General features: G+C 49.2%; 1 protein-coding gene across 8 annotated transcripts in view; it reads right to left on the bottom strand.

The window, feature by feature from the left end:
• sema5ba (sema domain, seven thrombospondin repeats (type 1 and type 1-like), transmembrane domain (TM) and short cytoplasmic domain, (semaphorin) 5Ba) overlaps nucleotides 1–21,436 on the bottom strand; it is a 94,674-nt gene that overhangs the window by 22,355 nt on the left and 50,883 nt on the right. For all 8 annotated transcript variants that reach the window (XM_029136917.3, XM_055505220.1, XM_055505221.1 and 5 more), the window contains 5 exons: nucleotides 21,183–21,228; nucleotides 7,875–7,937; nucleotides 7,173–7,271; nucleotides 6,878–7,091; nucleotides 3,307–3,592 (listed from right to left, as the gene is read on the bottom strand). In XM_029136917.3, the coding sequence (XP_028992750.1) occupies nucleotides 3,307–3,592; nucleotides 6,878–7,091; nucleotides 7,173–7,271; nucleotides 7,875–7,937; nucleotides 21,183–21,228 (708 nt within the window). The remainder of the gene's footprint in view (nucleotides 1–3,306; nucleotides 3,593–6,877; nucleotides 7,092–7,172; nucleotides 7,272–7,874; nucleotides 7,938–21,182; nucleotides 21,229–21,436) is intronic.

Genomic DNA, 21,436 nt, shown 5'->3' with positions numbered 1-21,436 from the left:
CTCATAGACTGCAGCAGCTAAACACTGATCACGGCTCATAAACCCACAACAGCCAAAATGCTTCTTAGAACCAAACCGAGGGCCGAGCTGCAGCTTCAGAGCAGAGCCAATAACAACACTCCCAAAAGTTATGTCTGGTCAATGGTCCAAACCTAAAGATATTCAATTTACAATTAGAAAGAATCAGCTGAAATCTGCACATCTGAGGAAGTGGAGGCAGCTAATGATTTGCTGCTCTGCCTCATAAATGGCTAAATCACCTGTAAACTGCAGAATAACATTGTTTCCGTCTACAAATCAATTAATGGAGCGTGGGTTTCACCGCTCCTCGCTTTGGCCCCGACCTCCCGGAGACGAGGGAACTAGTGAAGTGGAGGAGCCGGTGAAGTCACCCAGAAATAGATAAGGAGGCTCATAATTAGTTAGTAATGGCAGGTTAGACACCTCAGCAGGAGAATCTTGCTGCCGCGCTGAGCACATGACAGGAGGACCCTGCCAATACGGACCCGGAGTTAATTAAAGGACCCGGTCGTGCTTCGAGGTCTTAAGTGTCCTTATTCTGATGGAATGCTAAAACCCTTCAGCACATAAAGGCTCGACATGCTCCGCTGGCTGGTGCACATCTCTATAAAATTACAGCACAGTCCTTCCCGTCCCCTCTTCCTTCCACTCGTCTGAAGCAGGCCTGGAAGGATTCTATTTGTATTGTCGATTGATTGGTAGCATATTATTTTTTTCGAGAGACTGATTAAAGGGGCACTCCAGCGTTTTTGCGCCACTAAATTAGTTCAGCATTTACGACAAGTGCCGCTCGACTGCGGAGAACGTTCCCGCGACGTGGCCTGTGTCCCTGACAGTGAGAAACAAACACCTGCCACACTTCAACTCCAGCCCTTTAAACGCAGTTACGTAGGTTTGCATAGTGCATTGTGGGAAATGTAGGCCTTGTTCTCTAGAACCCTGACGCCCCGTGGAGACAGAGGAGGACATTCGGGTAAATGTGTAATTCTTCATCTCCACCCCTTTAGCGACGCTGTGTAAATCGCCATCTAAGCAGATCGTGAGACCTCACTTGTTACAGGAGCCTCAGAACCCGAGGTGAAGTCGCTCCACGACGGTGAAACGCAGCCCAGGTCACGGCAGACGGAGGGGATAAGTAGTTCTGCTCCAAGTCTCCCTGCTCTGTTTTACAGCCCTGAACTCCTGGGAGCAGCTGGGAGCCTGTTCAATTTAGGCCAGACAGATGGAGATAGTGTTTGTGGTGATTGCATTAACATATCCAACCCCGACGAGGGAGGCGGTTTGGAAGGAAGGGAAAGGAAGGGCAGAGGAGGAGGAGACAAAGCAGGATGAACAAAAGCTGGGACTCGCTGGGTTTTCTCATTATGTCTTCTAATTTCCTGCCCCCCTCTCGCTCCTTTGCCTCCCTGCCATTTCCCTCTCGCTCTCTGAACGTGGCTGCGGGCTGATGGGAAGCAGCCATGTGGCGGCAGCTGAACAGGTGAGGGAGCAGAAGGCGCCGGGCAGGATTCAGCGTCTCCCCCGAGACCCCTCGGAATCCGTGGGAATACGGACCGTCGCGCGCCGGACACGGACGAACAGCTCACACCTAACACGCACAGACGAGCGTGGACTCCACTCGCACATCTGGCCACTTTAAAACATCTGCATGCGTTGCATCTGGGGAAAGCGATGCTTTCAGCAGTTCAGTAAATGCTGAGGTTCATCTGTACATTTTTATTTAGTAAGTGATTTCTGTTTGTGCATCATCCATCTCATCTTCCCCGACTGTCAGACTGTATTTTGTTTGTCAGTGGTTCATCCTCTGATGAGGCTGAACGTGCTCAGAAGAAGTCACCGCTCCCTTACATGTAGATGAATGATGGCTACATAAACACACTGTGCTGAGGCCCAGCCAGAGGACCCTTGGCCTCCCCTCAAGGATCATCCTCTGGGGAGCATCAGCGTGTGTGTAGTTACACAACTGGACAGAGCAGAGGCAGATGTGTGGTACAATTACACAAGTACTAAAAATACAAAGTGCAGCAGGAGCTCTAATCTACACACTTCCACAGTTTCCTCTCAGTAATGAGAGGTGCGTGACACCCCCACCTGCAGCAATCAAACGCCAGCGTCTATATCGAGCTCGGCTAAGAGCCGCACGCATCCGCGCCGCTCGGCGGGAGCAGCAGGGACTAAATTGTCTGTTTTTCTATAGGTGAGAAAATGTCGAAGTAACAAACCATCTGAAGTGATGACTTCTGAGAGCTAAATGGAAAGAAAGCTGAGCTGAAGCGCTTTGGTGTGTGTGTGTGTGTGTGTGTGTGTGTGTGTGTGTGTGTGTCAGTCTCACTGTTGCCCCATTAATATTCCTGTTTGTGCTGAAAGGGCTCTTGGGCGCAGCTGCAGCTTGTTTTAGGGGGTTGTTCGTCTCTATTCAGCAGCGAGGCCAATGTTGAGGAGCAACGCACGGAGAGGAGCAACATTACAGCAATTAAACCTTTTAGCGCGTCTGTAGAAATGCTCAACTACAGCAACACACCTCCACAGCAGGTGAGACAGGCTGCGCCACCCGTGCTCGTGTGGCGTTCACTGACCACCTTTATTAACTTCATGTTGCTTCCATCGCTGTGCGTTAACACACACTAGACTTGCATAAGGTAATTTAGATAATTTAGAAAAGTCTTTCCCTTCTACTATATTTTATTAAATTACAATTATAGCGAGACTAAATGTTTTCATTCATGCTTATTGAGATTAATGGTCTGAGATAAGACCTAATGATTATAATAATGAAGATTTTATCTTCAAAGCGAGAGTAAGTTGTAAGATTGCTGCTCTCAGGAGCAATAATCAAGGTCACGGAGCTGTTTTGAAACGAGTTATTAAAAGATATCTGTGAAAGATATGAGTTATGAACAATAGCAACGTGCTGACTCATGACTCGCTGAGGGATTTAATAATAAACGTAGAGAGGTGTCCCAGCGCTGACACACAAACAGGGCAACAGGCAACCCACCGACACCAGATGCTTGTGCGCTGCGATAGGTTCAGGCCCATTAAAGCCGACACGTCCCCCTCAGACTTATTAAAGCCAGCAACTTGTTACGCTAACACGTCTGAACAGCTGAAGATGAAATTAAACACTGATTAATGAAGTCACACTACATTTGTGTTGGTTAATCCAGTCGTCCTGGGACGAGAGCGACGCAACGCAAACAACCTTTAAATGCTAATATGAAGCGTCTCGTGACAGCGATGAGCCCTTTGATTAGCGATACATGACCTGCTCCAGTTGTCACTCACACGTTGGTTGTGAAGATGCCGTAGATGAGGTCCTGCTCCGGCAGGTAGAAGGTGCTCTGCAGCTCGTTGTAGTAGAAGGGGATCTCCCCGGAGCGCGAGCAGTTGAGCCTGGCCTTCATGAACGTGGTCCAGGTGTCCTCCAGCAGGAAGCGGCCGCCGATGTCGTTCTTGCAGACGCGCGCCACGCGGGAGTACACCGTCTTCCCGCAGTCGTGCTCCACGGCGTTCTCCCTCAGGAAGAAGAAGGTGAAGAGGCCGATGTCGTAGGCTGAGATGAAGTGCGGCTCTGCCAGAGACGAGGAGGAGGGGGAGAGATTCAGGACGTGATGACTCAATGGGAGCAGAAACATTTGCAACATTTATCTTGCACATGTTGCTGCTTTGACCCCTGTAGTGCTTATTATTGATTGCTCCGAGATGGTCTGGAGAGAGCCTCAATGTCAAAGGTGTAAATGAGAGGAGAGGGTGCAGACGGAGGAGAAAATAAAAAACGGTGACTCATAAATCCGGGTGATGTTTTGATGGGAAATCCATGGAGCTGCCGTTCGTGTGTTTAACTGGATGCCCGCGCTGCTTTTATTGCTCGGGGTGCTCAGCGCATGATTAATGGCTTTCCCCGCTGGGTGGGTTATCAGGTAAAGCGCGCTGAATAACACTTTGAATGGGTTGTTGCTGTCATCCTTTGTTAACACATGACTCATCACAGCGAGCGCAGGCAGAAAGAGCTTGTACGGCGCATTCACGTTGCTCTGAAACCACTTCTGGGCTGAGGCAACAGCTACATTTAGGATGTTTTACATACACTAAAAGTCTTTGTGCTGGCAATAACATCATTGCGCTCCCAATGGCGTCTCTAATACCGCTGCCCACATTTAAGTGACTGTGCCACTGTATTTGTGCATGAACAGAACAGAACCTGTCAGAGAGCATCAGCTGGGGGGAATTTCAGCCCACATCTGTCTCACATCTGCTCTCTGACCGGGCTTCGGTTAGACGTTGTGAGCGGGTGAGGTCACTGTCTGGCTGCATGAGCCTCTTTCTCTCATGGATGGATAGGTTTACATTCTCCTCCAGAGCTGCTGCATGCGGTGCTGGCCCAAAGGCACCAAGGCAGGCCCCAGTTAACATGCTCTGTGTGCACGTCTGTGCGGAGCAGCCTCCCCGTTTTCGTACCTGTGTGCATTCAGCCAAAGGAGCTGACAGGATCCGCACAGCGCTGCTGAAGCTGCGTGGGTGCAGGTGTGACGAGCGCCGCTCCCCCGGCTCCCTGCTGAGCGGCAGGTGGGGTGGGTGCCGGAGAGGCGAGGCCGCCGTCACGTCACGTTTACATCAAATACAGCGAAGGTCGGTTGGATTCGCTCATTAGCGACGAGGACTGAAGGAATCCTGATGAAGTTCGTTCATCTGAACAGTGGCTTTAACTTAGATCGGCTGTTGACACCGGATTCTGTTTAATCAGCTGGGGTAGAAAATGCACCATGGGTGTGACTACACCGACGCAACAGTCTTATATAAAGCACATGAACAGCTGTTTAAGCAGCTCTGAGAAAGAGTCACAAAGTCACGTCTATAATAAACAAACGTGTAAAACAGTTCTAAGGCCTGTTTTGTAGTTTCGAGTTAAAAGAATTTTCTTCCACCATCTGAACGAATCTAAGTTAATGACTGGGAAATGTAGGAGCTCCACGTTGTGATTCAAATCAGCTTTAACCCGCATCCTCTGAGATGCCAACACGTTCCATTATGAAAGCATGAATAATCAGAGTTACGGTTACGCTTTAGGCACAATTATGCTTTGAATCAGCGTTGAGTCCAATTATATAATAACATACATGACAATAAATCTCCGCTGAGTCAATAGCAGCACCGTCAGAGCGGTGCCGATATGAAGCTAGCGGAGTGATTACCCGCACGGATGTGATGCTTGTTACCCTGTTGTATTTTTGCGACTGTGCTTTCTGACAAAAGCTGAGAGAGAGTGAAAACCAATAAAAGAAATATGAATAAATATGTTGGTACACATAAACTCTATGGGGCATTAAAGAGATTCTTAAGATTAATCCACCGCTGAACTTTATAGCTCCTCATGTCATTCAGATGCATGATGGGAAACAGCTGGTCAGCACCTGGCAGGCTCCCAATCTAATAAGGGAGCAGATTGATTAGATCCAGGACTCCCTCCCTGCCTCTGCTTCTCCTGAACGGCAGCGGCTTAGAGCTGGAAATGAGATTTCCATTCACACCCCAAATCCTCTGAGGACGCGGCTCCATGACCGCCGGCGGAGCAGCCGTGGGCCGGAGGCGGGCATCGGGGCGGCGGCGCTGGCGAGGACGCTCAACTCGGAGCCTCAGCGTCCAGACGAACAAGGCGATCACTTGAGTGACGATGACGTCACTCCGGCTCCTCTGTCGTCTCCTCTGCCTCCCTCTCATCCTCATCCAACACACACTCTCGCGCCTTTCATCTTTGCTCACATTCAATCTGCCTCCTCCTCCATCGGCCTCGCCTTCGCTCCAAACAGCAACAAACAGCTCTGGTGAAGGACTCATCGATTTTACCCAGGCACAAAATGTTTCACATTTCTTGGATCTAGACTCTGATGAAAATTGTGAGGTTTTGCCTCTTTAAGATTGAGAGTTGATTGTTTGTGGGTTTGGGACTGATGGACACACACTGAGAAACCTTTGGCATTTTCATGATAATGATTAGATTCAGAATGTAGTTTCATGTGTGACCAGTAGTTGTGCTTCTTATCAGTTGTCCAACGGTGCCGTGTGGACCCAACCGACCTGCCTGTGTTTATTTGCCCCCTCACCCCAAGCGGTGGAGGCACACGGCCCCCGCCCTGAGCCCACTGCAGCGTTCGGTGAAGGAATCCATTGTGCGATGGCAGTAAATGGCCCCAGATCCGCTCCCGCCTTCCTGTTCTGCTCTTACTGTGCACGCACACTATCGATCGCTAGCTTTCTGTTGTGTGCATTCATATTGACTTGCACTGACCCAGAACTTGAAAGTGTAATAAATGTTTCATCAGATTTTCACAGAGCTCCGGCTTCAGCTTGGTGCCGAGAACACACACAAACAAGCATTAGGCCCTGTTGTCCAAGCGCAGCTGGGGAATCACAGCCGACTTCTCTCCTGCTCTCATGTCCTTTGAAGGTCCATCTAACATTTCAGCCGCATGGAGGGATTTCTCCTGCAGCACGTTCACAGCCAAAAGACACGGTGTCAGCGGAAATGAGATTATTTACACTGACACCGGCGCGACGGACGGCATTTTGGGTTGTAGGCTCTCTGTAATCCATTGAAAACAGCCCTTGTCGGATTGATCCATCTTGGCTGTAACAGAAGAGCCAATTGTGTGGAAGCAGAAGTGCAGACTTGATCGTCTGACGCTCAGGGCGAGCTTAGAAAAATGTTTAAAGTAGCAGTAACGCTAATCTGGACTCCACAAATGAACCTCGTGAGGATTATATTTCTGCTTTCTCACAAAACTCTGGTATATTGCATTTCTCAGGTTTCACGTGGAGCTAAGCTCAAGCAAACACGCACAGTGGGCTGATACTGTACCGTTGAGCCACTTGGAGTTGTACTGGGCGGTGCGCAGCGGCGGCATGCCCCCCAGGCTGCGGTAGATGACGGGGTCGCGGCCGGAGAAGTCGATGACGGTGGCGGCGTACAGCTCCCCGCTCTCCGTCACCACCGCCGTGGAGTTGTGGCGCGGGTCGTAGGGGCAGCGCGCCACGCCGTTGACCCGCTCCAGCGTGCTGCTCATGTTGCCCACCTGTGAGAGGAGAGCACACGGAGACGCGGCGTCGGACCGGAGGCTGGGCCGTTACCGTGGAGACGGTCGCCGAGCACCCACCTCTCGAGTGATGCACAGAGGCTGGAAGGCGTTGGTTCCACAGGTCATGACCTCGGTCTTGTTCACCAGCAGGACTCGTATGTAGTTCTGACACTCAACCTGCACAGAAGCCGCTACGTCAGTAGAGTCGAGGTGCTGAGAGGAACGACGAGCAACAGGGAGCAAAGCCATTCAGTCGGCGCATTGTTCAAATACACCAACGCGCATTTAAGTGGACTGAATGGAAACCTATTTGTAACATCGACAGAGGCTCCACGACAAGTCAAATGTGTTTTTCTGAGGAGGAGTCAAATCTATTTTTAACAAAGGCCTGAGATGGATTCATTCGTGATGAACCATTTTATGCAGGTGGGCTTTGTTGTAAATGTCCGCGGCTTTGTGTCGCGCTGAAGAACTGAGGTAATTGCAGCGATGCAGGCCTCAAAGCGATTGATTGTTTCTTGTTGTTGGTATCATTGGTCGCTCTGCGGAGGCCGAGGGGGAAATGACGTTGCAATTACTTCCCAGTGTCCCCAGTGAGACAGCTGATTGCAGCACTGGTCATTAGACGGGTTTGGATCTCGCTGCCTCGGCCTCAGCTCAGCACACGTTCATTCTTCACCCTGTGTCTCTGCTGAAGCCAACCCGCGGGGCCGCTAGCCTCTCTGCCGGCCACGCACTGCTCAATCACACGTTGTAATTGGGGGCGGGTCAGAAAATTACCTCTGTTTTGCCTTTGCTCTGACAGGACTTCTTGGTCTCCTCGTCGGGCGCCCATTCGGTTGCCTAGGAAACGGAAACAAGGAAAAGTCGCAGGATGACAAAGAGGCCGAGAAGCAGCCGGCCGACTCTTTAGACACAACAAAACAGTTACCCAACAACCGACTGTGGCTATTACTGTAGGCACGCACAAAGAAACGCATGAAAAGGCTTTAACCTCATTGCTGTTTGTTTATTGTGTAAACATGGCGACCGGCTTGCCAGCTAAGAGCTCATTCGAGGGTGGCGGGCAGCGTACCCGGAGAGGCAGAGGACGGCATTAGCATGTAAATGGCTTTCTCTCCATCTCCTTTCTTCTCTCTCTCTCTCTGAAACTTTCCAGTACTCACCTCTACCTCCCTTTCCAGTTACACTCCTGTTTTGCGTCTTGGGCTTAATTAAGGATGCAGGCAGCAGCGCTGCAAACACACAGAGGCATGTGCACGGACACACACACACACACACACACACACACACACACACACACACACACGCACACACACACACACACACACACACACACACACACACACACACACACACACACACACACACACACACACACACACACACACACACACAGAGCTTGGCCACCGGTGTTGCATTGGCTCCTGTTTAGAGGGCTGAGATGTCACTCTCTTGGCATGAACTGCATATGTGAAAGTGCCAGGACCAACACACACCAGCCCTTCTCTGATCTCACTGCTTAAACATCTACAGTGAAGTTTGTCCGTATCTAGAATCTAATTCTCCATCTTTCGTATTGTTGGTCTTGACTTCTTTTCTCTCCTCCACAGCTTGTATTCATAATCCCCCTCTCAAAGACATTTGGCCACTGGGACAAAGTTGTGATCCAACGGAGGCTGAATCGAGTCAACACTAAACTGGGTCAGTATATCAGGAGCCAAATGGACAACGAGTAAGAGACACACTAGAGTAAACCTGTGGCTCTGATCCACTGCATCTAAACCAACACCTATACAGCTTCTTGGACGGTTTCATTCTTTCACTGTCCTGAGGCTAAATCTTGCTTTTTTGGGATTTTCATTTAGCTTTAATTAAAGCGCAGCGGAAGAGACTCAAACTGCGTAGCCTCAGGACCCTGGGAGGGTTCTGCTGGGAAAATATAGTTTTGTGTTAATCACATTTTTAGATGCTTGGTGCACAAAATGGTGCTCTTTAGGAATTAAAATGGAAATAAAAACAGGATAAGCGCATTTAATGAGAACTTAAAAGAACTGCCAACATTCTTTTAGAGACAAACTGTGGAGTTTGAATTCACTGAGCGTCCGCTCCTTTTCTTAGCTGTATAAATAGAGCTTTTATTTCACAGATCATGGAGTACATCAACTATTCTTGCAGGAGTGGAAGTTCATGATTTGGGATGATTATCTGCAGCATAAATTCTTGATAATGAGTGGGAACGCCAGACTGAGCAGCACCAGCCACGGCTTAATGAGCTAGTCAAACATCTGCATATCATCCAGCAACTTAATGCTTTTATTCTAAGCTTATACTCACAGAAAATTCATGACTGTGTAATTGTTTCTGATGGATCACACTGCCAGTACATTGTGAGCAAAACTAGTTATTCTTGCACATTTCTTTGACATTGTTTAATAGCAATTTACACAATTTAGAGCTCCACTAAAGCACAACCGCTCATGAAGGCTAACAAAGTTAGCAGCTACTGCACTTAGACTCAAGCAGCCTGACCTGCTCCTGAACAGACACGTCTGCACATCTGTCCTGTAAGAGCAGCTTCACAGTGGAGCCTGAGACAAAGTTGTGCGTGCTCTGAGCCGTGTTTAGCTCCTGCAGCCGCTTCAGCAGCACGAGTGGGTTCTGATAGCTACCAGCTCATCTCCCCGACTCCCACAGCAGCTCCCTTCAATTAACCTGCTTCCGACAGCAGAGGAGAGGGGACAGCTATAAAAAGTAAACTGTGATTAAAATGAAACTCGAGCCGCAGACGCCGCAGATGAGGAATCACTCCGAGCGCTCAGTGGGAGACCGCCGTCTAGTCGCGGCGCTCGTTCTGCTGCCGCGCGGCCTCGGATCCGCGTCCCGGGGGCCGACGGCCAGCGTGGCACCTGCCACTCAGAGCAGGGCCCGCCCCCGCTCGTCACTCTGCACCGCCGCTCCACAGCCCCGGGGGCTGATGGGATGACGTCATTGTAAACACACGTACACGCGCAGGGTGATGGATGCCTTTGCAATGAATCATGGCTCGGGGCATTTACCATCTTTTCAACTGGGCCCCATCTCCAAGGATCCCCATCGGCTTAACCCGCTGACCTTCACCAGAAAGTGCCTCTCTGCCTCCCCCTCCCCTCCCCTCCCCCTGTCCATCTCTTCCTCACAACCCTCTGGAACAAAGCCACAGTCACACAGAGACTGTGAGAATACCAATTCCCCTCACCATCCTCTCTCTCACATACCTCCCCACTGTACCAAGCCCTGAAAGGCCCTGCCTGCCATCAACAGGATGAATACAGGCTGCATAATGTGTGCGCAGGACGCAGCGCTTCAGAACCTTCAAAACAAGTGCAGCACCGGGAAACAGATCAGGAGAGGAAATAATATTTCCCAACATCTCATGAGTGTTGAATTAATTTGCTGTATCAGACTAAAATAAATCAATGTTGACAGCGGACATGATCTCACACTTCATCACGTTCCAGCTCCAGCACCTCTGGAAATAAAACACTTCCAGTCTGTGTCGGCTGTACAGTATTTGAACGTCTCCAGCGTCGTTACCAACAACATGACACTGCAAAGCAGCTAAAACAGCATTCTCATCAGAACCAAACAGTTTACCTTCCAGTCACGTGTTCTATTAAAACGTTCCCGGCAGGTAAATGTCAACACTGGATGATGTTTAAAGGGCGTCAACAATGAATGAACGATCATGTTTTCTCATTACAAATATTTGTATCAGTGTCATATATAGACAAATACCAGGCACAAACACAAGAAAGTGAGTAAAAGGACCTGAAATGTAATTTAAATTAATGTTCCTTCTGCAAATGCCAGACAATTAGAGTCGTCTGCTTCCCTGAGAAGCAACTTGCAGCCATTTGTCATGCTTGAATACAACCCAAGGCCACAGAGCCCGTTTATTATTTGTGCCTGCAGCCTCAGATTCATGTTAGAGTTCATTTCCATCCATTAGCAAGGCCAACAACCGTGTGCACTCGCTGCCATCAATTCCCTCGTCCAAACCTCAGCCCGACACCCCATTTCTCCCAATTTCTCAACTCCTTAGACGCAATGAGAAAATCTTTCCCTGCGGCGTCTTTCTTAAAGCGGGGGGAACATGAATTCTTTATGGGCAAATAAAAAAGGCAGAAAATACAATTAAAAAGCAGAAAAGAGGATCCATCACGTTTTAGCGCGTGAAGATGGCGACGGGGCTCGAAAACCATGAATTCTAATTTCACCCGAAACAGAGAGGAAGCAGGAAAAAGACAGTGTGTGCAGCGAGAAGCACTAATGAAGTGCTGGCGAGCGGGCGGCTGCGAGCGCGGCCGCTCCCGACATGTGGTGCTGTGTTGATAAGGCTGCCGCTCAACGACACACTGCTAGCATCACGTGTGACAACTAATTATACCTCATGAATTTTGTAAATAAGTGTGTCAGGGAGTAATGGCTGTTTGAACAGGCGCTGTCTGGCACCAGTTACAGACCGGATAGAAGCAGATAATGAAGCAGTGTGATGGGACCCAAATGGTGTGAGATCAGTCTGGAAAAGTGTTGGAAATATTTCGAAAACTCACCATTTGCTGGACACGGAGCCTCCTGCAGACATGCGAACAACAGGCTTTGTATCGAAACAGTAGCAGCAGCGCTGATAAGACGACTTCATGAGACAAACTTCTCTCCACAAGCAGCGATAATGAATATTTCGTGACATTTAAATATTTACTCTGACTTCGTCCTCTGGAGCATAAACCATAAACTGGTTGATTTATTATTTATGTAAACAGATAATTTGCAATTACGAAGTTGGAAGATATTCACGGGAAGAGTTCAGGACGTCGGCAGCATCTCAAACGACCACCTCAGGGGCTCCATGTGTTTTTATCCCGCTACATCTGCCTCAAAGCCTTTCCTCTGGATGGAGACGCACCCATCGAGCTTCGCTTCCTCCAGCCTATGTAATCTGCTATTTCAGGAAACAACAATATGGAGCGTTTGGCACAAAGCGGCGCCCAGGTGGTGCAGAGGAGAAGCGCTCCACCACCAACGCAGCGCTGAAGGCGGTCACAGGTGGGAAACCAGTGACGTCGGACTGTGAAGCCCAGCTCCAAACATTTCATGACATTTTCATTTTCAATACTTTCTATGGCTGTTTGCTGCTAAAATTCAAACAAAAGAGTCAATAGCTTAAATAAATAATAAATCTAATTAGAATTTGGTTTGATTAAAAAGGAGGTAGACAGGTGTATACCCCCCCCCCACACACACACACCTCTGTCAAACAGCGCTCTGCCAGGCTGAATCAGCGTAGCATGAGGTCACTAACCTACACACCTCCGTCTGCACACCGCTGCCGACGTGGAGGGAAGCACAGCCACTGTCTGCAGTCATCGCTGTAGAAAAATACAGCTACAGCAAGTGCAGATGGCAGAAAGTAGACAGCAGCGGGGGAAAAAGATGAAGGACAAAGAAAAACGAGCCATTCAGCCACGAACACTGACAACCTGCAGCGTTCCAGCCTGAAAGAACAGCACTCAGAATATACTACATCCAGTGAAGTTACAGTTAGTAAGTAACAAACACAACATGTCTCAACACCATTAGTTCGTCAGCTACAAGTTCATTCTTCTTAAGCGGAAGCTTCAGCTGTGAAGTCGGGGGACGGGTGCCTGGCAGAGGCTGGGGGCTCTGAGGGCCTCTAGTGGACAGGTGGAGTATGACACGTCTGGACGTTGCTAAGTAACTGCAGGGGGCTGGACACGCGGGGGCGGCCGACCCTGGGGACGAACAATCAGTCAGTAAATAAAGGTGGACGGGAGAGAGGGTACTGATGAAATGCAGATTCAAAGGCGTGGGTACGACGGAGGCTTCGTATCCGTTCAGCTGCGGCGTGAGCGTCGACGCTCAGACTGGGGTCTGTGAGAGGAGGTTCGCTCATATATCACAGAACTGTGTTCCATTTAATGCTATAAAACATGCTTATCATTGTGGTACGAGTCCCACAGGTTGAAGTACTCAACTTGGTGAAGCTGATGATCAGCGTTTCACACATTTTACAGTGAGGCTGAGGTTCACCTTATGGTTTATGCATAGTCATAAACAAACAGAGCAAAATGTGAAAATAGACTGAATGGATCAATAATGCGCCGTTGTAGAGTCTCAGCGGCTTATTTTATAAGCACAGCTGCTCTGATGTAAAGGCGCGCTACGCGCTAACAGCCTGCGCTGCATGCGGTGGCCCACGCACGCTGCCGCCGCCTCCCACTCGCTGGAGCTCCACATTAGGGAGGCTGGCAGGTGAAAGCAGACAGTCTCCTCATGACCAGCCAAGCAGCACGGAGGCCCATTCCTGCGCCTTCGCCGAGATTTACCTCGGCGCAGTGTACGCGCCCACACAGGCAGCAGATGTGCACACACACCAACGCTGGAAGCACACACTCACTATAGACAGTACATACATGGCCGTTTAGTGCTGATTCCAGGCCTCTCAGCTGCAGCACATTACAGGATGACACGCTGCTCCCGCCTGCTCTTGGCTCGAAGATTCTGCCTCCATCCTGACAAAGGCTGCATCAATAATTAAATCTCCGGCCAAACTGCGCCAGAGGAATTAATGACGAGAGTGAATGAAATCACCTATGACTCATCAAACTCGGGCTCAGGAGAGAGGAGCTTGATACCGTGGGCAGCGAAATCCCACAGGGCGAGTTTATCGTCCGCTCCGTGGCCTTCCATTCATTTTGATCGGCGACTTCCTCCGAGAACCCGCGTTGCCCTTCGGCCCGGCGAGGACCGTAGCGCTCGCGCCGGCGCCTGCACGAGGAAAGGTCAGCGCGTCGTCGGCTCCACCAAATGCCAGTTGCTGCCGTCTCGGAGGGACGCGAGGCGTCCGACGAAAACAGCCACATACGCAGATGCTTTCACTTCCTGCGTGGACGTTCCCAGCGGCGGCGCATGATTGAGGGGTTTACACAGGCCACTTCCTGTTTGAGGAACAAAGCGGGACAGTCGACCCCTTGACCCCGCCGGCTCGCTGACCTTGACCTTCTGCAGGGAAGCGAGAACAGCAAAGAGGCAACGCAGCTGTTCCCCTCAGTGGGTAAAGATCACAGCAGACTGGAGAGCAACATCTTAGATCTGATTAGATCAGACTTTATAAATTCCACAATGGGGGAATTCTTTTGTTTACAGCTGCAAAAAGACAGTAGACCTCTGGTTCGTAGACTTCATTTCTCTACTGCAACAGCTATTTCATTTATTATAGCAAAGAGGCCTTTAAAACCATCGCAGTTGGACAATTTTCTGAGACGTGTGATTTTAAGGTTTGGGGGTTTTATTGGCATATTTCAGCAGCTTCGATTTTTGTTACATCATAACCTCCATAACATTACTCAACGTACAACTGCACAGACTCTAAATCTAAACAAAGCTCTGTGAACTACCTCTGCTTTTGTTGTGTGTGTTACACAACTGTGCGGGCTGCTTGAGTCTCAGCCCGTATCTCAGCCTGGCATCTGGTAAAGAGGTCTTTAGTCCTAAAGAGACAGACCATCGTGTCGCACAGCAGGACGGCCACCTGGGGGCTGCTCATCATCAGCCTGCTGCCGACAACCGCAAACACAAACACGGCGTCAAGGACAAGTCCCAGGCCCCCAACTCACAGGGGACCGCTCCTCTCCACAACTCCTGACACGCTATCAGCTAGAAAACAAAAAACGGCCCCCACTTGGAAAATAAGGACACAACAAAATAGGGGTCACCTCAAGAAAGTCTTGCTCTGGAAAGGAAAAGACCCACCACGGGTCCCTTCATATCACGGATAATGACTGCTGAAATTGTGTTGCTGTGGAACAGAATAACCGAGGCAGAGTAAATCACACGGCAAAAAAACCCCACCAGTGTCCTTTTCCACACCTCCAAAGCCTCCATGCATTTACAAAAAGGGCAAAGCAATCAGAGGGAAACGCTCGGCGGTGCTCTGCCACACGGAACGCAGCGGCCCCACAGCGGCACAAAGACGCCGCCTGCTGCAGATCAAACTGTGCTAAGGAGGCGTTACATCAACACCTCAGACCGGACCAGGAAAACTCCCCGACAAACTTCACCAGGGGAGAAACGGAAGAAACCTCTGGAAAATCTGCAAGTCTACACCCTGTGGATCTGTCTGATTGTTCCATACAATGGAAGACTTCCTGAATGGGCGCAGACAAAGCGTTTCAGCCAAGGAAAGAGCATAATAGAAATGCAACAGCAGCCGTCAGGAGCAAATCTAATGTTCTGGGACAGAGGCCTTGACATCCCTTCAGACAAGACGGCTTTACAGAACGGAGCGAGAGAGAAAAGGCGTGAGAGCGGTGGGTTGATCGGGCGGAGGCAGACGCCGAGATGGAGATCCAGACAGTAATATGTGTTTACATTCCAGCTCCACCGCGCTGCTGTCTTATCGAAGCAGGGATTATCTGATCGGCTCAAACAGTGCACAGTACCTGTATATTTTCCTTGGGCTTGGCCTTATCGTCCCCCTACCTGCAGTATAGGTTTCATTTGTTTTGTCTGAATTCACTTTAATTTCTTTTTATCGTTTCTTCTGTGTCCTGTCACTCAGCTCCCTTTTCCTGCTGTGAGAAACAAAATCCTTTCAGTTTCTCCAACTCACCAATAAAATCATTATAAGATATATATATGAAGTGAAGAACATGTATTATATGTGTAATGTATTATAATCTAAAACCTAGCACACTAGAGTATTCAGAATATTTTCAGACACTGGAAATGGTCGCCTGCCCTCATGACAAACAAACCAAACAGGCTGCAGTGTTGGAAGCGTTGACGCAGCACATGAATAACTGGCAGAAGGCTCCTCTAAGGCCGCGATATAGTCATTTAAGCGCTTGCAAAACATGCGGCGGCGTACAAAAAGAATGAATTGTCTGTCGGCACAGATGTCAGCGGAAGGCGGCTTATTTTAATATTCCACTGATTCCTGGGGATTTCTACCTGCACCGTTACCATTGGTCTCTTTATTCCAGCTCCTACGTGCTCGCGCGCTGTCAGTGCTCGCACTTAGGAGGAGCAAAGAGTCGGGTCAGGGCCCGGTACCAACTTAGTGGCTGATACCGGGAGTTACATTCCTCACCAGCTCCTCGCAGGGGCCGCGACCCTATCACATAACGGCACATCTGTGAGTGCATATGAGGAAAAGAGCAGAATGTACAGTATAAGGAGGGAGTTGTAGCGCTGGTAATAATGTGAATGGATGGTTACAGTGTTCAGCGTGTGGATGTGGACGTTTCTCAGCATCTCACTATAAACAGTACAGCACAAAAAGACACAAAGTGAAGGACACGGACTTCTATGACTCACAAAAACCTGGGGAAAAAGCAATCAGAGCAATTCTGCAGCTCTGTGGTCTAGTACAAATATTTTAGCGGGAGACAAATCAATACTCCATCTCCTTTTACTATCTCGCATTGTGCAGGCGATAGAAAACACAGCTCTGCTTGTGTTATTTTCTATTACTTTGAAACTACAAAACAGGTGAGGGGAAGGGAACGAGAGCCCAATCCCACCTTTAACATCAAAACTTTGCCCATCAAAAGTTACTGCTGCTTCTCCATTCCTTGTTTTCCTCCTTGACGGCAGCGGAATTGACATGTACACAGGCCGATCTGCATCCTGATGGAGAAAAACAAACAACGGGAGAAACGGGTGACACCAACCCTGCGTCACCTCCCCCACCCAACGCTCCAGCTTCTCCACCTCTGCTGTTTTTAACCACTCACCCCCCCCCCCCCCCCCCCCCCACACACACACACACACACCTCCCACCACCTTCCCTTCGCCGTTCTGATTGCGGCAGAGATCAGGCCGAGCAGCACATCAGAGAGAGAGAGATAAAGCTCTGTCTGCGTGTGTGCTTCTAGGACAGAGCATGTGGGTGGATTGCAATCAGACCCACCACCAGCACTAATACTGGCACTACATCCCACAAAAAGGGAGCGAGAGGGAGACTGAGAGGAATTTAGAAGTGAATGCAGTGGAAGGGTGAAGGACACAGACGCCCGTCTCTGAGGATATGCAGCGGTATGTGATGAGTCCTGCTGTGAGGCAGACGGATGGATGTGTGTGTCGAGTACAGGATGTGGCTCAACAGTGTGTATGTGAGTATTACAAACTCAACATGGCATTAGTCCACAAAGACCTTTTTGCCAATTAAAAGCTTATTTAAGCAACAAAACCTCAGCCGATCCCCTCCGGTAGCGTGACACGGGCAGCTAGCTGAGATGGTGCTAGCAGTGCTAGCGGTGTTAGCCATGTGTGGTTCCGGCGCCGCTAACGGGCCGAGCTGCCCACAGATGGACGGGAGTTCAGGGACTGCAGCTCGGTGCTGGGACTGTGTGCCAGCCACCCTCTCTGCTTTGCTTTTCCATCGATCATCGAGTCACTTCCAGGCGGCATCGTGTGACTTTCACCTCTCGACGGACGACCTCTATTCGGAGCCAACGCTGGTCACGCTTTGAGTCTCGCAGGGCTGCGTCCGCTTCCTCAGAGATGCTGCTGCGGTCAACTTTAAACGGGCCCAGTAAGAAAAGGCTGACTTAGGAAGTCAAGGAGAACTGCTGATTTTGTCCTCTACTCAACAAGACAATGATTAAAGCCAAGTTCAAACTAAACCTCACAACTAAAACCAGCGGCGGAGTCAGTGTCGGGCGTTAAGCGTCTGCATCGCACCACGCAGCACCCATGAAATAATGGTACGTGAGGACGGCAGATATTTATAGTGCAGGAAAGCAGCTTAGTTAGAGATGGATGGTGGCAGACAGAGCGAGCTAACAGCTAACGGCTGAGATAAAGCGCATTAAGAGTGGAGGCATCGTCTTGTAGGAGGTTAATGGCTCCACTTTGACAATTAGGACCCTAACGAAGCCTCTTCGCTGCTTCTCCCTTTGTTCCGGCTGCTTGAAGCTCTGAGTTCACACTTTTCCTGTGTGCGCCTCTGACTGGGCGCTGACATCATTTCCTGGCACCGCCGGTGAGCGGCTACACTTTGATGCGGGAAAGCGAGCATCCTGCGAGAGCGCAGGCGGCAGAACTTAAGTTTGGACTCAAACAAAGTCGGCCGGCGTGAAAGCGGCCCTCGTCTCTGACAGGTGGTTTGGGCATTTAAGCAACATATCACTGGCTCCGGAATCTGAACGAAAAGCCTTAGAGGAACGAGCCTTTGATGTGGAAGCAGCGGCTCGGCCTGGCAAGTGGGAGCTTGAGGTTTGTTTTTCTGCCTGGTTATACAACAAAAGAAAGGGAGTATTTTAAGATGCCGCCCTCCTCCGTTTCTCTGGCAAACACACAGGGGGGCAGAGACCCTCCTCTCGCCTTCGCCGGCCGGTTTGTGTAATGTTCTCATTGATTCAGCCTTGGCATCCTGCAGGACACCGCTGACAGCAGGATGCACTTAATCCATCCCTACAGCGCATAATAGGATGATGCTGTGTGTAGGTGTGTGTACTGTATGTTCACTGTGTGTACATATGCATGTGCGTCCTACACGTCAGCGGGACGTTACAATAACAGGAGCCTTTATCGCGACAAAGAGAGCAGCTCTGTGCAAAACAACACAATCAGAGCGCAAAACCATCATAAGTCAACTTCTCTCCTCTAAACCTCGACAAGCAGGACATGCAGACAAAGGGCGCATTGATACCGGCGGTGACACACGGGTGGCAGCTGTACACATCATGTCATTCAGCCGCGGCGGCCGTGAAAGGGGACTTTGTCGCACGGAGTGGAGTCTGGTGACGGGCTTTCATTCTGCGAGGAATCGGGTCAGATAAAGCAGCTTGTTGTCCCAGAGATACGGACGGAACCGAAGATTTCTTACTTTTCAGGATGAGATGGTGAAACAAACAAACAAACCAACAGATAGACAAACAAACAAATAAACAGGCTTCTAAACCTGCCAAAAAGCTGAATGCCAGTCATTCCTTTAGTCCTTTCCTGATTCTGTTCATAACAGCATGCAGACATCAGTGCGTGCGTGTCAGGTGTGAAGTCAGCGTCCTGACGTGAGATTTGCTTTGGCTGAATGTGGTATTTAACGTGCTGAACCCACCGCAGAGCGACGGCGGATTATTTGGGAGATCAAAGGCGCATTTGTGCTTTTTTTTTTTTTTTTACTAAGCAAACAAGTTATTATTTCACGATCTGCACAGAGAGCGCAAAAAGGAACAACATCAATCATGACAGAATCAGAATATATAATTAGATTTGCCTCGGAGCGGTGGAAAACTTTGGCAAACTGAAAAAAGCAGCTATCCTACAGAGCTTTGAGCTGAAACAGTGCACTGGGTTATATAAAGGCTGATTTCCCTGACTCGCTGACAGCGATGTACCGGTTCAGATTACACAGTGCCACAGAGCCAGTGGCTTGTCACGCGTGATGCCTGATGCAAGCGCGTGGCAACCCTGCATCCCGGAGCGAGCGCCCCAGGCTGCAGAGCTCCGCTGGAGCCGCCGGCTCCGCAGCACAGGACGCAGGCGCTGGAAAAGCATATGCAGCCACTCAGCACACTCATAAAGTTGAACTACACCCATTCAAGCGTGAAGGAGAGTGCAACAACATTTTCGGGCGAATCCTACCTCGCTCCTCACTGCTCTCCACGTCCCATCCCGTTATTCACTTTTAGAGCCCGACATGTGGCTTTTAGATTTCTAGCTTTAGTTAATAGCAGTTTGCTCCGCACAGACAATAGAGACTTTGACTCCGCTGACGGAAAATCAAAGGAAACAGATGTCAGATTACTGCCAACTATGTTTTATTGACGCAGCAGTGAGGACCTGCTGCAGAAAAATGTCAATGAAATCAGTCAACCAGGTGCTAAAAACCCCAACCAATGCAAACACCATATGTCCTAGACATAAGGTTCAAATGATGGGTGTCATTAGTCGCTGAACAACAGCATGCTACTGTACATGTAATTCCATCATCCCCACTAAATTAGTGGATTTACGGTGGCAGATAATTTCAAAAATGGGCTCATTTCAGGTCAGACTGCAGAATCCATAAACAAATCCAGAGGAAAGGACGGCTCGCCTCTTGTTTCTTTGCCTCCAAAGTCGACAGAGAAAAAGTCTTTGTAGCATCAGAAAACATGTTCGTTCAAATGTTAATCAAAGCGCTGATACAGAAGCGTCTTTCGAGGCTTCTGGTCCAGGGCCTTGTAATGATTTCTGTTAGATTTCTGCCATAAACTTCTCCCACAGCGTCTAATCAGATCATGTTTATGCCCACAAGAAGTCATCAAGATTTCACAGCCTTATAATGAATGAATGAGACCAGTGAACACACACACACACACACACACACACACACACACACACACACACACACACACACACACACACACACACACACACACACACACACACACACACACAAGCAGGTGATGATCAATCTTTTATGGACCTATATTCAGGTCCCAGTTAAAGCCTGAGCTCCAGACCTAAACCTGACCTGGGTTTCTAAACACTCATTTATACAACACGCTGCAGGAACCTGCTGATACAGTTAGTACTGTGCACTAAAACCAATTTGCCTTCATTACACTAATAAAGCTGCTGATGTTTCTTCTAATCACACTCTGGATGGAACGAAACACAGGTAGAGGAGATGCAAATAAGGCCGAGCGCGATATCTGACAACTAAAGACTAAACACAAACACAAAGCAGAAGCTAATTGTGTCACAGTTCCTGAGATAAAAGCTCTGACATTTAAAGTCAACGCTCAAATAGCACATTATTACGTTTGATGCGGGAGGAGCAGCTGCCTTTGACACAAAGCCTGGAAAGAAGAATGTAAATAAAGCCGAGTGGTAACAGGAGATACGACGGCCGAATAACAAGCGGCTGAACCATCTGAGAGTCAGCTCATGTTCTACAAAATGAGTGTGAACGGACAGACAACTGGATAAACCTGTGCTGTAGCCTTCGACCGACTGCACCACGGCTCCTTCACAACCACATGGACACATTATGACCCCCATCCTCACCCAGTGAGAAGGAAAACCTCCTACCTGTATCAGCGACATGTTACTGAGGTCCAGTCTGAACAGGTAGTTCCTGCAACGACGGGAAAGAGAGGCATGAGCGTCTGCACAGTGGGAATGATGATGTGACAGCCGTAACTGCCCATCAGCCAAAAAGTCCTTTTTATTAATTACATGCATGAAATGTTAGTTGCAATTTCATTAATGTCAGTTTGTTTTATTCACAGGGTCAAATCAATTCATGTCACATGAGATCTACTCCTCCAAGTTCACCCCTTCTG

Source organism: Betta splendens, chromosome 21 (assembly GCF_900634795.4).
Source record: "Betta splendens chromosome 21, fBetSpl5.4, whole genome shotgun sequence".
Lineage (NCBI taxonomy): Eukaryota > Metazoa > Chordata > Actinopteri > Anabantiformes > Osphronemidae > Betta > Betta splendens.
The sequence above is the reverse complement of the archived record's forward strand: the minus strand, read 5'-3'. Positions and strand labels throughout refer to the sequence as shown.